Consider the following 17,738-nt stretch of genomic DNA (forward strand, 5'->3'; position numbering starts at 1 on the left):
GGTTCGCATCCCCGTCGCGCCAAACATGCTCGCCCTTTCAGCCGTGGGGGCGTTATAATGTGACGGTCAATCCCACTATTCGTTGGTAAAAGAGTAGCCCAATAGTTGACGGTGGGTGTTGATGACTAGCTGCCTTCTCTCTAGCCTTACAATGCTAAATTAGGGACGGCTAGCGCAGATAGTCCTCGTGTAGCTTTGGCATAATTCAAAACAATCAAACAAACAATATTCTTCTAAATTTCACGCAGTTTTTCTGCATATAGTTAGCGTCTTCCCGGTAAACCAGGCGCATGAAGGTCACAAACATGCACTAATTATCCTATATAGGTGAAAGTTATTTAGTATAACAGCTATTCCATAACAGCTTATACTAGATTGATCCTATGTCTGTATCTACTTTATGGGTAATGATAAGCTCATTTAAAGGGTGATATATGTAACTGTCAAGTTTAAAATGAGTATGTGATATTTTAAATATTATTTAATGTAGTTAACTAAGGTTTGTAATGTAGTGCACTATGACTCTTGTGTAACTTGAAACTGTGATACTTCAGTAATTCTGGATTTTGTCATTGCTCCAAGCGGCACGTTACAGTTGTAAAGCACATAAAAATTGATCAGTGGATAAAGTTATTTTTGAATAAAGATTCATTTTATTCAATATTAGTTTTATAAGACCCTTAAAGGCTAGTCTTATAAGTTCCTTAAAGACTCCTTTTCTAACGCCCTTAAATATTAGTTTTATAGACCCCTTAAAGATTAGTTTATAAACCCTTTAAAGACTAGTTTAATATCTTCAAGACTAGTTTAATAAGCTTCTTAAAGACTAGTTTTACAAGCCTATTAAATATTAGTTTTATAAACCTCTTAAAGACTAGCTTTATAAACCCTTTAAATTATAGTTTTATAAGCTTCTTAAAAACTAGTTTTATTAGTCCCTGAAAATCTAGTCTTATAAACCTCTTAAAGATCTATCTAATCGCAACTTTTGTTTTCTAAAGTTTATTATTATTTTAATAAACAAGAAAGTTTAATTTGTACTCTTTTTAAAGATATTTATGTGGAAGAAGGAAAGTGAATGAAGTCGATATTGAAGTATCTTGCAGGAGGCTGAGAGATAAAGATGTTCATACACACTTTCAAATTCATATTAAAATATGTCATGTTTCATCCAAAGACATTTCTTGAGCTCAGGTTTTTTTGTTTTGTTTGCTACCTTGGCTTTGTTCTTTCAGGCTTTATTTCACTAGTAGGTTTTATAATATTTTCTGCTACGATTTTTTAAATATTTTTTAAAAGTTCGGTTAAGTATGCTAAATGTGCGGTAGGCCACGACATAAGTTTCAAAGGATGTTAGAGCTTTATATTTTTGTTTTAGGTGAATAGAGTAGCTTATTAATCTTGTTATGTAAATATTTTGTCATTATCATTAATGTTAACTCATTTTGAATAAGAGCTGTCTAAAGTTACAACGCTGGACTCCGCTCATTTTCTACTTCAATTGGACTATTCAAACATTATATTAAAATAACTGAAGAAAGGAAACTATTTCCTTATATTATATGCATACATAAACACGTAGTTAATTTGTTATGCAGTACCCAAGTGTTTCATTTAACGTTTCCAAGCCTAACGGCGCGGTCTTCTTTCGGTGTTCGCTTCCTCTCGGTGTACAAATAATTCATTGTGTGGCTTTCTGCTTAAGTACAAATAAGATATTTCGGCGTTTCACAGACACAGTACACGGGATAACTTCAGACCCAGTGGATGCAGAAGTAACTTCGACTACGACGTGTCTGGACTTGGAAAGTTTGTTGGAAGACACATATGAAGACAGCAGTGAGGTTAGCGCCACAACCAGTAACACAGAAAATGACATTGGGACGATACGAAAACAGCTTGAGAGCCTGGAGAGAATGTATTATGAGGTATCTGTCCAATTAAAATATGTGTGATCATTGATTTATACAAAAATGGACTTAGGAGTAAGGTTTGTTTGTTTTTTTGAAATTCGCGCAACGCTACACAAGAGCTATCTGCGCTAACCGTTCCTAATTTAGCAGTATAAGATTAGAGGGAAGGCGGTTGGTCATCACCACCCTCCGCCAACTCTTGACTACTATTTTACCAACGAATAGTGGGATTGACCGCCACGTATAACACCCCCACGGCTGAAAGGGCGAACGTGTTTGGTGAAACGGGGATTCAAACCCGCTAGGAGTAGGGAAGTACGAACGACGTTACCATGTGCTTAATGAAGGAGGATATGTAGCTAGTAAAATGTGTTGTATTTGAGGAACGAATCCGTCATGCCTCAAAATCTCCCTCTCAGATAACGGTGTTTATTTGTTTTGTGTTGAGTACTGGTATTATTACACTGTTAAGTAGGTTCTTGGGAACAAATAACCCTGAGTTTCAGCACTTGTCCCCAGTACCCAAGTTTCGAAAGTGTCACTTGATACGATGTCTCTCACTAGATTAGTCTATCGGTTTATCGTTGTTCATCAGAACAATCGGCTTCTAGCGTCTTTTGCAATAGAGGTGTTTCGTGAATATCATGTGTTGTGGAATAGGTTTGACATCGTAGTTATCGTGACGCTCTACACGGCCATTTGCTCGAAATTATGTTCGAGGTAGGTCTCCAGACTGTAGGGAAGCATACTTGATCCTGAACGGTTCTACATTTTATAAATTTGTGCATTCAAATACAAAGTATCAAAACCAGAAAGTTTGGTTTTGAATTTCACAGATGGTTATCTGTGGTAGCTGTCCATAATTTAGCAGTGTAAGACTAGAGGGAAGGCAGCTAGTCACCACCAACCACCGCCAAATCTTGGGCTACTGTTTTACCAACGAATAGTGGGATTGACTGTCACATTATAAACCCCCCACGGCTGAGAGGGCGAGCATGTTTGGTGTGACGGGAATTCGAACCCTCGATCATCAGATTACGAATCGAGTGCCTTAACCACCTGGCCATGATGAGCCAAAACCAAAGAGAGAGAGAGAGAGAAAGAAACAAACAAACGAGTTTTTCCATAAGTATTATGGTTTAGATACTTTAACTCATACAAATGTAAATTCCTTTTATAGCCATGTTCCCCAGTGGCACAGCAGAATATCTGGGGACTTACAGCGTTAGTATATTTGTCTTCACATGTAAGTGTTTCTAAGCAAATAAAACGGTAACAGTGGTAGCATCTCTTACGTTCAAAATTTAACCAACAGTTCACTATGGCATTCATGTCGAGACCTAATAATCATAATGCCAAGGTTCGAGTCGCGACATGCTGTTAAACAATTCTTCAAAGATTCTGGTTGTTATTAACAGCTATTTACCAAAAGCAGTTACATAAGATGCGGCAAGGAGTGCTAATGGGCCATCTTCCTTCTGTTAGCAGTTCTAAATAAGAGGTGACCATACTTGAACCCTGCGAACCTTTGACCAAACACCAAAATCAACTTTAGTACCAAGATTACTTATCTTAGACAATGTACAGTTTTGTTAACTTTCTTTGTTTATCTAACAAAATCACTTCCCCCCTGTTAAATACACGTAACGTTCGACAAATAATAACTTTTCTATAAAACGTATTTGTGATTTGAATGATCACTTCGGTCCCATCTTTTATCCTACTTTTAAAAGTTCAATTACGAAGAAAATATAAAGTTCACACATTTCATTGCATAAGCCTAAAATCCTGTGCGAAATCAAGTGTAGTTGTCATTTCACCACTTGTAACTGAGTTATACCAGTTTCGGAGATTTCTATTCTTCATCAAGAACCCCGAACAAGGGAAAATCGAATAAACAACAACAAGAGTAGATTTCGTGTATATATATGTGTGTGGTGGTGAATAGTGTATTGTATGCATGGTGATTTTAGTTACGTCTTCATCATCACAGTGGAACTATGTTTATACAGAACTCTTTATTTGTTCAGAATTAAGAACAAAACTACACAATGGGCTACCTGCGCTCTGCTCACCACGGGTATAGATATCCGGTTTATAGCAATGTGAGTCCTCAGACATGTCGCTGTGCAACTGGGAGGCTTGTTTGTTTGTTTGGGAATTTCGCACAAAGCTACTCGAGGGATATCTGTGCTAGCCGTCCCTAATTTCCCTCTAAGACTAGAGGGAAGGCAGCTAGTCATCACCACGCACCGCCAACTCTTGGGCTACTCTTTTACCAACGAATAGTGGGATTGACCGTCACATTATACACCCCTACGGCTGGGAGGGCGAGTATGTTTAGCGCGACGCGGGCGCCAACCCGCGACCCTCCGATTACGAGTCGCACACCTTACGCGCTCGGCCATGCCAGGCCCCTAGCAGATAGCCCCAGTAATCAAGGAATTTATTAGATACTTAAGTGAAATCAAATCCCTTTGTCCGAAATAAAATAAATAATATATATATAAACTCGAACATGTGTCTCGCTTTGAACTATAACCTGACATGCATATAACCAAACTGATGTTGTGTTTTCAGTTTCTTTACTTCGGCAGTTAGATTTTTTTTTTCTCGTATTTGAACAGGTTCTAAGACTATTAGGCTTAAAAAGTAACAAGCGAGGCGCAAAGCCAAGAGATGGAGTTTCCAACTGTTTAAGAACCACCAGACGATATATAGATGGCAGTCTACTATCACTTACCAGACGAAGTTCTATTGGACCAGGAACAAACAATTTTAAAGACAGAAGAAGCCAGGATTACAGACTAAGGACAAAGGAATCCAATCATAGGTAGAAAACTAATTGTAATTCAATCTGTTTCTCTCTATCTGCAAAGCGCTATTCTTTTCCTACTTATTATTCTTCATGAAGAGATAGTTACAACTGTGTTTTCCAGCATAGTTCGCTGGAATTTCATATGATTTAGCTCTTTCCAAAATAAGTTTTCTATCGAAGTTAACGCATTATATTACTTCATAGTAAACAACGTATTAGGAGTTTCACTCTGGTGTTGAACCGTCTTTGAAATACGACAATGAATTATGTCAACTACAGATTAGTTAGTCTTTCTAATTTGGATATCAATGTGTTTTATGTATTATTTTCTTCTTATAAACTTCTACCTAATGTCTGATTATTTTTAGTGTGCCGAACAAGCGCTTTCTGCGACTGGAATCCCACGTTGTGACGTTAGCTCGAAGTGTAGCACATCTTTCATCCGAGATGCGCACTCAGCAAGTTATAGTGCGACAATTAGAAGTGTTACGCAATGACGTCAACTGGCTAAGGGAACAATTTCGCTCACTTGAAGACTCCGCTGGGGACATCTCGAGTCACTTTCGTGGAGCATGTGCGTGTAGAAAGCAGCATAGCCGAGAATGGAAGACGTTTGGTCGTGACGTTTTAAAACTACCTAATATCGACAAAGTACAAAAACTAACAAAGTAAGAATGACAAACGAAGGTTTGTATTTCATTTTGAGAACCAAAAGTTCTCTTAAAATGAACCCCATTTGCGTTAAACACGGCTGACGTGTTTTATGTATCTATGATGTTTATTGTGTACAAGTGTTTCATGATGTGCACACGTTTTTTATGAATGCAGTTAAAATACGACTTAAAAAGACATACACAGGCATCGTTTTAATACATTTGTAAATTTATACACCACACTAAATGATAAATAGCAAATACTTCAAGAACAAATAACGTCAAGAAAAAATAATAATTTCAATTCATCCCTCCCCAAATAAAGGTATAACACATGTTTTGGTTTTGGTTTTGAATTTCGCGCAAAGCTACACAAGGGCTAGCCTTCCCAATTTAGCAGTGTAAGACTAGGGGAGGAAACTAGTCATCACCACCCACCGCCAACTCTTAGGTTACTCTTTTACCAACGAATAGTGGGATTAACATCACAATGCAATGCGTCCACGGCTGAAAGGGCAAGCATGTTTGGGTGTGACGGGAATTCGAACCCGCAATCCTCGGAATACGAGTCGAGTACTTTAACCACCTGGCCATGTCGGGCCCATTCGGTTGGAAAAGAAAGAAATAACACTTCTTTAACTTTAATCAAACATAAACAAAATTGCAAAATCTGTGTTCTCACGGGAAAGTTGGGCTAAAAATGTGTAAAGGTAATCTAAACAATGTCACGATAGCACAATCCGAACCCAATGTCCTATACAGAAAAGTGTAATATTAAAGTTCAAGTTTACAATGTTCAAGGATAAAATGTTATAAATAACTGAAGACTGTCATACAAACTTGATGTTAAAATAAAGTCAAAGAAAGGTTGGAATAATAAATAAACGTAGTATTCTGAAAACTTGAATTTCGAAATCTAAATTCAAGGAGAGTCCAGGTCAATCTGTACTTTGATCAACTGTCTACGGGAACAATTTCGCTTACCTGAAGACTCTGCTGGGGACATCTCGAGCCATTGTCGTGGAGAACGTGCGTCTAGAGAGCAGCATAGTCAAAGCAGCCGAGAATGTGTTACAATAGTTTCAGAGAATTCCACTTCTAATCAGTAACTCTGAACACTATTCAACCAAAGAAAGATAAGCAGGACCTATATCATAGAGAAAAGTATTGTTGATATAAATAAAAAGTGTCATTGACCCCTATTCAATTTTTTTTTTTTTTTTACTTTATATAGCCGCACACTATTACCAAACAGTAGCCTATGACACTTTCTCTTTTCTTAACCTATCCAGTGTATAGGTTATCCCTCATAGTGAATATGAAGGTTAAAGGTTACGATAACTATAGTCATGGCTATAAGAACTTCTTATTATATGCGTATACGAAAACGTTTTACTTTTTTTGAGCCAACCTTGCGAATTGACCTTAACAACTGAAACAGGCAAGTGTTAGTCACCAAACTATCAAGGTCATATTTTACGAGTACAGTTTAAAGTCGAGAATACACGTTTCATCCTGGAACATTGTTGAGGTCGCCAGAACTGGAAACAACGTCTTTGATTGCTTCTGCTTTCACAACAGATTCAATGACCTCACTGGCTGACAGGCTCATGTCCAGAGAACTAATGCCTATTCTTCAACTGGAACATCACTGAAGTAGTATTTGACCCAGGAATCGCCAACTGCTAAACATTTCATGGTTACCTTATGAAAATATAGATATTAACTTATACACCAAGGAACAACTGTTTTTCTTCTTTCTTTTTTTTTTCTACTTGGATTGTAATTACCTCTAACATGAATAGAGATGATGTGTGTACAATTTTTGGTCTCTTTAAACTGAGTTATAACTCTATTTATAATGTTATTCCTCAAGTGTCCTAGCGTTATAATCTGTGGTATTGATGAACAATGTTCACAATTAACACTGTTAATTAATCCATCGTCTGAAACATATAAAGTAGAGTTTTAATCATCTCTAAAGATGTTTCTGTCTTTTCTTTTCTCCAGGTTTTTTGGAGACGAACCTCCACTCATCCGACAGCTTCTGAAGAAACTTGGTTATGAGGTATGACTGAATTATATACTGCTCAAAAATATTAAAGGAACAAGTACATATTTCAGTATATTTTTGTCATAACTAAATTTATGTGTGAAAAACATATCTGTTCGTCTACAAGTGTATTTTTTAAGCTTGCGAGTGATGTTTGAAGCAACTCAAACGAAACTCACCTCACTCAAGGAGAATAAAACTTAAGGTACCCTATATAAGACTGTTGCGTGAAACTATGCATTTCTCATTAATTTTCGAAACAAACACCAACATGGATCTTTTGCGGCTCGTTTTGTCAGTGTGTACCTTCATCTTGTGTACCCAAGTAGTCAGGCGCCATCTAACAGAGAAGGAGGTGGCCAGGGCGGTCCAGATGCTGGAGAATGGCCAGACCCAAAGGAGGGTGGCACAGCGCATCGGTGCGTCACCAAGCGTCATCAATCGACTTTGGCGACGTTACCAGAAGACGAACTCTTATGGCAGAAGACCAAGTCAAAGCCGTCATCACTTCAAAACAGCCAGAGAGGACTGCTACACCGTGACTACCTTCTGCGGGACAGGTTAGCATTTCACTGGAACCCGTGTGTGCAGTTTGCAATCGTCCGCACGAAGGACGCCTTAGGGCCAGACGGCCTGCAAGAGGCGTTATTCTGTCAGTGCGACACCGTGCAGCCAGGTTGGAGTTTGCTCGTCAGACACCTGGACTGGGAACCTCGTCAATAGGCCACCGTGCTGTGGACAGACGAGAGCTGGTTCACTGTGTCTCGTGGTGGTGGACGTGCGAGAGCGTGGATATGCTGAAGAGATCGATTTTCCGCCTGTAACGTTGTGCAAGTCGACACTTGTGGAGGAGGTTCTGTAATGGTCTGGGCAGGCATATACTTGGGTGGCCGCACATACTTACTCATACTCGACAGGGGTTCTCTGAACGCACCACGATATAGAGACTAAATTCTGGAACCCATTGTGAGGCCTTTAGCCGGTGCTGTCGGCGATGGGTTTATTCTCATGCAAGGTAACGCGCGAGCCCACGTTGCCAGACTGTGTATGGATCCCTTGACGAGGAAGGAATAGAGACTTTTGAGAGGCCCGACAGATCTCCAGATTTAAATCCGATTGAACATTGTTGGGATATGTTGTCGAAGCGTGTTAGTGAACGCCAGCACCCTCCTCAGAATGTACAGGAACTCAGACAAGCCCTAGAAGACGAGTGGGCTGCCACACCCCAAGATAACATCAATAGATTGATTCGAAGTGTGCCAAGTCGGTGTCAGGAGTGTGTCACAGCCTGTGGAGGTCACACTAGATATTGAATATTTCAAACATTTCCTGAATAAACGTGCGTAAACTGTTTAAAGTATTGTTTCATATGGGATATCAGTTTTGGTGATATTGGTTTGTTTTGTTTTTTGAATTTCGCACAAGGCTACTCGAGGGCTATCTGCGCTAGCCATTCCTAATTTAGCAGTGTAAGACTAGAGGGAAGGCAGCTAGTCGCCATCACCCACCGCCAACTCTTGAGCTACTCTTTTACCAACGAATAGTGGGATTGATCGTCATATTAAACCCCCAAAGGCTGAAAGGGCGAACATGTTTGGTGCGACGGGGATTTGAACCCACGACCCTCAGATTACGAGTCGAACGCCTTAATCAACCTGGCCATTGGTAATATTGGTCATTTAAAAAAATATATTTCTCCATGTTTTACTGTTCTTTACACATTAAAAATGGATACAGATGGAAGTGAAATGAGGCGAATTACCTAAAAAAATAAAAATATTATCACTTTTGGAACGCTGAGATAAATTATACTTGTTCCTTAAATTTTTTTAGCAGTTTAGTTTGTTTATTTGTTCTTAAGCATAAACGTACACAATGAGTTATTTATGCTGTGCCCACTACTAGTATCGAAGTCTCGTCTATAGCAGCTGTCAGCCCTCAGACTTATTGCTGAGCCACTGGAAGAGGGGGCTGAATTATAAAAGTAAGAGACAAATGCTCCTTTCCTTCATAGACAGCAATATCCGTCTTTGCCCATAAGCAGTGCGTTCTTTTGCACCATTATGATGGATTACACTATGTAACACAAATTTTGTTCCTAGATAGTATCTGTTATTTCTTAACTGATTATATTGTAAAAGTACAGAAAATGGCCATTATTCCCTTCAAACTTTGATTTTTAACCTGGATAATGAAATTTAGAAATTAACCTATTTTCTATGTAAAAACGGGCAAATTTGCACATTTTCATTTACATAAGGTCTGAATAAAACAACACATGAATCAAGATTTACATGTATTTATTCTAAAGTTATACAAAAATGAACAAAAATGTTTAGAAGTGAGTAGTTTTCCGATATTTGCGACTGTAATGTAAATCACTTTCACGTATCAGCCCCCATATATAGTCTCACACAGACCGGATACATTGTGGCAGGAGCAGAGCCCATCTTGACGAGTGAAGAAGCTTGAAAAATGTCGGTGACGCTTCCTCTGACTTGCGACTTGTACAGTTTCATCTAACGAATTCTACTCCTTGAACCTAGATGTCAAAAGTTCGGCATTCGACTTTTTTAGACCAAGATCTTTGATCAAGTCATTGAGGCCTCTTTGGTTGGGGTAATATGGGCTTCTCTCACCAGCTGTACCTGTGAAATTGTAATCTATATCATCAACGTCCTCTTCTGATTCGCTGCTCCTTTCTGAGGATGGCTGCTTTTTCTCTGACGGAGTGGATACAGGGAGCTCAGGGCAATTTAGAACTGGGGCGATGGATGATGGAAGGTCCGAGTACATGATAGCAGATGCATTCTTGCCAGTCCAGCGTATGAAAGGGTCCACCATGCAGAAGTAGCAATTGCTTGAGTGGCCAGTGGGTTCACGCCAAATTCTTGGAATAGCGAACTTCATGGCTCTCTTTTCCACTCTGTACCATCATGCAAAAGAGCAAAATAAAATTGTTATTATGAAGAATAAATTTATTTCATCCACAACTAATATGTAAGAGGTTCATGCAAAATATTTTATATGTGATATTTTTTCTATACTATTGGAAATTAAGAAAAAATAAATTAAAAGATATTTAAAGTTTAAAATTTGTATAATATAAAATCTTACTATTCACGCAAACAGAAATTGCCCGTCTTACCTTCTAGAGTTTTTTTTGCAGTGTTCGCAGGTAAAATGATGTGTTCAGGGTTTGTCTTGACCCACGATAGGCATGCCGAAATATGCCTTGTAGACTTCACACATTTTAGCAGATGCTGTCACAGAGTACCTTTTCGCTCTTGTTTTGATAAATTGGCCACATACATGGCAGAATGGGTCTGGAGAATGCTTGCAGCTTCTTGATGCCATCTCTGACAAAATCAGATTGGTCTATGTGTTCACTTAGGCAGCTAAAACTAAACTAAAGTGGTGAGTGGTGAGCACCTGTATATATATTACTATGGAAAGTTCTAGAAAATTCTACATCATTCTAGAAAATTATTGTAAGTTCTATAACATTCTAAAAAGTTCTTGAAAATTCTTGTAAGTTCGAGAAAATTCTCTGTCAGCTACTCAGCACTGAATCTACCTGGAATTTTCTGGAAAATGGGTAAATTTGAAAATTTCATTACCCAGGTCACAAAAGCAATGTTTGAAGAGAAAAATAGGTATTTTTCATTTACTTTAGGCGTAAGCAATTGGGAAATAACAATTTCTGTCCAGGAAGAAGAAAAAGTAAAAGTTTTGTTACATAGTGTAATGCACAAGCTGATCATGGCTCACGGTCTTCTTTATCCCTGCTCAGTGATGTAAATGCAGTCAATAAGTGCAACTTCTATTTTGAATAGGTTTTCATTAGATAGAAACCATTAACGCCATTTTAGGGGATCTGTTTCTTCTAAACTTGTCAGTAAAATTGTCCACAATAAATGAATTTTCCACTAAATGAGAGTATACTAAATCTTGCCCCCGCTTCAGTGGCACAGCGGCGTATCAGTGGACTTACACCGCTAAAAACCGGGTTTCGATACCCGTTGTGGGCAGAGCAAAGATAGCCCTTTGTGTAGCTTTGTGCTTAATGACAAACAACAACTAAATCTCTGTTTAATTAGAAATTATATTTATTTGAAAACAGGGTTTATTTAAAAATATTCTGCTCTTTTTTCATGACATTTATCTTAATTGGTGAAAACCGTATCCATAATTAATGTGACCGTCTCATACTCAACTTCTAATAGAAGTATTTCAGTTTTGATAATTACACTAATTTCCATAGAAACAGTTGTTTTCCTTTGCGTAATTTTACATTTTTTTTGTTTTAGAAATATGCTTCTAATTTTGAAAGAGAAAAAATCGGCATCTTGGAACTCCCTTATCTCACAGACGAACGTTTAGAGAAAATCGGTATACCATTGGGGCCAAGACTACGTGTTCTACAAGAAGTCAAGATGGCGTTTCAACAGGATCCACTCAATAGTTGTTTTGCATGAAATATTTAAAATATAAAAACCGTTGCAAGTAAACACATCTCTACTACTGAAACAAGCTCTTCGATTATCACTTCTATAGTGTTTCCATTCATGTGCGTCAGATCTCAAAATTTAAATTAATGGAGCATGCGTGGGTTTTGAGTATTTATGGTGCAAAAACGGGAAAGTTCGCTTGTTTTAGGTACTCAATCTACCAAATGATAATTTATGCCAATTTTATAGATTTATATCACGTTATTTTTATTTTTCTTCTCATTCACGTGGGCTTATAAAAACTGTAGAGAACATTAAAGAAAATTATTTAACAAAATTACATTAAATTAGGCCTTGCATGGCCAGGTGGTTACGGCGCTCGACTCGTAATCCGAGAGTGGCAGCTTCGAATCCCCGTCACATCAAACATGTTTGCCTTTTCATCCGTGAAGGTTTTATAATGTAACGGACAATTCCACTATTCGTTGGTAAAAAAGCAGCCCAAGAGTTGGCGGTGGGTGGTGATGACTAGCTGCCTTCCTACTAGTCTTACACTGCTAAATCCCCGTCGCACAAAACATGCTCACCTTTTCAGCCGTGGGGGCGTTATAATGTACGGTCAATCCCACTATTTGTTGGTAAAAGAGTAGCCCAAGAGTTGGCGGTCGGTGGTGATAATTAGCCTCCTTTCCACTGGTCTTATACTGCTAAATTATGGACGGCTAGCGCAGATAGCCCTCGTGTAGCTTTGCGCGAAATTGAAAAACAAATTTTAAACTTTAATAGTTTAATACAAATAATCTTCATTTCCATAACTTTAGTTTCAATATTTTGCAAATAAATTAATAATTAAACACTTAAAGATTCTTACATTTTCACATATGTTTGTTGATAATATCGTTATTTTATTCCAAAGAACCAAATTTTAATAGTTTAGATATTGTTTAAAATATGTAGGATTTCTTTTTACTTTATTTTACTTTGACACAGCATCTAATTATACTGTGGGCAAATAATATTAACTCTACCAAGGTTTAACCAAAATCAATTAAGTTTGAATTACGTTTTTATTAACGAGTAAAACATGAATTTCAAATGCTCTTGTAAAATACAAGTTACCACTTGAAATAATGTTTTATTTGACTGCCATTTATCGATAAAATATTTCGATAGTGGTTCCCAAATCTTTTGAAAGAATTATTGGATTTTCTGTTTCCAAACCACATCTTTCTTTAATCATCACTAATTCTCCCATTTTAGTTTATGGGTTAAAACAATCCATCAAAAAGAAAAAAACACACACACTTGAAACAGACCCGAAAGTGCTCATAATCAATTGATAATTAGTGTAGAAAAAAAACCGCATAAAAAACAATATGTTTTCAAACAGCTGACCAGTAAGTAATCTCGAAACCAAAACAGCGACCATAATCGTATACCAGCTTTGTAGCTATGTACAAGGCTTCATGGTTTTGTGTTCCTGCCACAGAATTGCCCTCTGCTCTTTGGATGGGCTATAAGAATGACGGTAAAGTCCCACTATTCAATCAGACAAGAGTTGGACTCCTCTGATTGAATAGTGAGTCTGATAAAACTTCGAAACATTTCTCAAAAAGTTTCCAAGATAGATATAGCCCACAGAAGTTGTCGGTCAATTGAATATCTGTTTTATGAGGTTCAGGTACCATACTACAATGCACATACGAACTACAAGTCGTTAGTTTCGAAGTGAAAACAGTGACGTCTCAAAATGACCAATTCAGAGCTCAAATTTCAACTTTATAAAAGATTTTTGGGGACATCTGGTGAAATTAATACAAAATGTTAAAGTACAATTCTCTAGTCGTTTACCCATTGTTTGCTTTTTGAAACAACAATGCAGAAAAATTGTTTTAGACTTTCTGAGTAGCAAAGTTGAGAGATCATATTATATTGAACAATTGGAACTTTGGGATTTTTTATATTAAAATGTGTTACATTGAGACTTTCAAAGTCAAAACTTATTTTTATCTTACAGGACACTCCTCAATTTCTTGACTGCAAGTTTGTTTATTTTGAATTTCGCGAAAAACTACACGAGGGCTATCTGCACTAACTGTCCCTAATTTAGCAATGTTAGACTAGAGTGAATGCAGCTAGTCATCACCACCCACCGCTCACTTTTGGGCTACTATTTACCAACAAATAGTGAAATTAATCGTTATATTATAATGCCCCCACGATTGAAGAGGCAAACATATAGTTGGACAAGGATTCGAACCTGCGGCCCTCAGATTGCGAGTGAAGTTCCGTAACCAGTTACCTGTCCATGCCGGGCTCTATCATATAAGAGTAGCCAGAGAGTTGGTGAGAGTGGTGTTGGTTAGTTGCTTTCTTTTGTGTTTCATTCCAAATTAGGGACGACCATGCGCATATACTCCTGTTTAACTCCGCAAAATTATGGAACAAACGGAATTTTGTAGACAAAGCAAAAGGGATGCTGTCACATGTTAAAGGGAAGTGCTCGAAATAATAAAAATTATGTCACATATATATCAAGCCCAAAGCTACACTAGAGGCTATCTGTATTCTGCCTCCCACAGGTATCGAAACAAGTTTTTTAGTATTATGAGCCCATAAACGTACTATCGAGGTGGCATATATATTTCATAAGTGCTAGTGAGAGAACTTCAGTTTTAGATTTTCTGTCTCTCACGTTCATTTTCAGCAAAATAAGGGTGGTTTCTGCGAATACAACTTCAAATTTATGCCTTTAACATAAATAACTAACAAAAAAATCATATTTTTGATGTAATTGTAAATATTTTGAGTGACTTGTTTGTTTTTTAATTTCGCAGAAAGCTACTCGAGGGCTATCTGTGCTAGCCGTCCCTAATTTAGCAGTGTAAGACTAGAGGGAAGGCAGCTAGTCATCACCACCCACCGCCAACTCTTGGGCTACTCTTTTACCAACGAATAGTGGGATTGAGCGTCACATTATAACGCTCCCACGACTGAAAGGGCGAGCATGTTTCGCGCGACCGGGATGCGAACCCGCAACCCTCAGATTACGAGTCGCACGCCTTAACACGCTCGGCCATGCCGGGCCCTGAGTGACTTACTTGATTAAATCTGTGTTTTGAATTTCAATTAGCAAAATAATTTCTCCTTGACAAATGTTTTCATATGAATTGATAATTTCGTATGCAACAAGAGTTAATTTATATCGAAGTGTGAGATCATTTTAAAACATTTCAAAAAACTAACTTTCTAACACACATTAACGGACTTGCGACGCTAACATCTGGGGTTTTATTACTTGAAGCGGACATAGCAGATACTCTAACGCGGATTTGCTGTAAAATAAAAATTATAGTAATATATTTTTTTGCACCTTATTGTTGCTATTTTTTTTCATAATGCAGATATTTTCAAATGAGCTATTTAAGAATTATGAGATCTTTACATAGACGTTTTATAAAATTATTATTATTGTAGGGACCTCTATGGTGACAAATAAGAAACTGTAATATAAGCAAATAATATCACTGTTTTGTAACAATATATTTAATTTACCTTTGTATGCTAGCGTCATCTAGTAACAGTTATGAAAGTTATGCTGTATGCATTACAAACAACTAAATATAATTCCTTGATCTTAATTGTGCTGATAAAAGGGGGTACAAATTAAACTCGCGTCTTCTAAAAGAATGACAATCACCAATTGTGTTGTTTGTTGTCTCCTTTATTGTTATTTAGCTTCGTACAACTAGTGTTAACATTCTTACAATAATTCTGGCTCAAGTATCTCTTTCTGTTATAAACAAGTTTTTAGCTAAAACAATTTTTGGATAAGTTATGTAATTGTTTGAAGAGTTAGATTAAAACAACAAAGTTTTTGTAATGTATATAATTTCATTTAGCGTTGAATATCTCGCTGTAATATTATCCTTTTAATTAGTTGTACTTCCAGTTGTTTTCTAACTGCTAATATACTAATTATAAACAATGCAAAAGTCAGGACACCATTTCTTAGTGAATATTAACTACATTCAAGAAATATTATTTTCACTTTATAGAACTCTCGAAAAAGAAAACTGAAGACTTATTGGTTGTTTTGTACAGCTTGAATCTTGTTAATTTCCGTTGTGGTAAAAATCAATAAGAATTGTGTCATTCGTGATTCGGTAACGTAACAGTAAAAGCACCTGCTTGCAAATAATGAATTGAGTTAAAAGTTATTCTGTTCTTCAGTTCCTTAGAAAGAAGAAGAAAACGCATAATATCACATAAGACGATAACTTTTGTAATTAAATTATATATTTCTTTTACCCTCGGTTAATATAAAACATTTAAAATAGAATATATGAAGACAAATATTATCTGAAAATGGGTAATTATAATTAGAAGATGATATTATATAATTTTAAAAAATTGAAATTTAATGTGACGCGAAATAAGTAGTTACTTATGCGCTTTAACTATATTACGTATTTTTCAGTGTTACGTAATATAATTTATGTTGGACGAATCTCCGATTTATTATGTTGCGTCTTACTATTTCAAATAGCCGGAAATTTTAACTTAGAAGTTAATTGAATATCGATGTGTATTAAATCTATTATTTGCCAACAAGATTAATACACAGCATTTTCTTTATTAACACGAATATATTTTAATATACAAACTGCAATACAATTTATAATAATGTTTATTACAAATAATGATTTATATACAAAAGTTTTACAAACAATATTAAGTCCTCTATTTGGTCTAGAACTAAATACTTTGTTGGCGGTTCACGAGGCACAAATTACTTTCAGCTTGATACACTTCACTTGACGGGAATGCTAGTTAGCTCTATTCTTCATACGTTAGCTTTTCCCGACGAAAATATCTAATGTCCTCATTTATTGACGCCCTATGTTAATTCACTAAAGTCTGTAATGTTCGAAATCTATAAACATTCCTGGTCAAATATCTGTATTTTTTTCCAATTAATAAGTGTTTGTAACAATTATTGCTTCCGAGGCTTATAGTATACTGACTTTAGCGATCAAACAATATTCTGAAATTGTCTCTTGACGCATCGATTTATAATAACTAGGCGAAGTTCTAGAAAGCTCAGTTGGCCCAACAATATTTGAAGACACGTTAGTGCTTTCGTAAAACATATATTAATTCTAACACTCAAGTATATTCTACAAATTTCAAGAACAGGCGAGACTTGAGCCATACACATTTAACAATATAAGTTACATACATTTCTAACTATGTATTAAACTGAAATAAGCATAGATATTAAAATAATATTAAATCAATTACACCTCCATCCTTGGAAAATTAAAAATTGGCGTTGGGCAACCTTTAATTGAGACGAAAGGCAGAAGACTTTCGAAACGTCGTCCTCTACACTTAGTGTCTTCACAACAGGTAGTTGTCCATTCTACAAAGTTTCATCAATTTAATTATAATAATTTAGACCTAATTTTGTATCTCATTCAAATCCTGGACCAGTCCTCAATTTATTACAGTTACGTATTATAATTTATCTCGGATAAGTCTCTGATTTATTATGTTACGTCTTACGATTTCAAATAGTTCGAAATTTTAATTTTAATTTAGAAATTAACCGAATGCTGATATGCATCAAATTTATGGTATTTGCCAACAAGATTGATACACAAAATGTTCTTTGTTAGCACAAACATACTTTAATCTATAAATAGCAATAACATTTATAATAACGATCATTACAAATAATAATTTATGTACAAAACTTTTACCAGCAATATTCGAAGATACTCTAGTCCTTTCATAAAAATATATTGTTGATTCTTACTCTCGAGAATCTTCTACAAATTTAGAAAA

General features: G+C 36.4%; 1 protein-coding gene across 1 annotated transcript in view; it reads left to right on the forward strand.

Moving 5' to 3' along the window:
- Positions 1-15,582, forward strand: part of LOC143251602 (uncharacterized) — an 83,723-nt gene extending 68,141 nt beyond the window's left edge. The window contains exons 9-13 of the mRNA XM_076502872.1: positions 1,735-1,928; positions 4,541-4,746; positions 5,100-5,399; positions 7,395-7,452; positions 11,748-15,582. Of these exons, the coding sequence (XP_076358987.1) occupies positions 1,735-1,928; positions 4,541-4,746; positions 5,100-5,399; positions 7,395-7,452; positions 11,748-11,915 (926 nt within the window). The 3' untranslated portion in view covers positions 11,916-15,582. The remainder of the gene's footprint in view (positions 1-1,734; positions 1,929-4,540; positions 4,747-5,099; positions 5,400-7,394; positions 7,453-11,747) is intronic.
- Positions 15,583-17,738: the final 2,156 nt, after the last annotated feature.

Source organism: Tachypleus tridentatus, chromosome 6, assembly GCF_004210375.1.
Source record: "Tachypleus tridentatus isolate NWPU-2018 chromosome 6, ASM421037v1, whole genome shotgun sequence".
In the NCBI taxonomy this organism is placed as follows: Eukaryota; Metazoa; Arthropoda; class Merostomata; order Xiphosura; family Limulidae; genus Tachypleus; species Tachypleus tridentatus.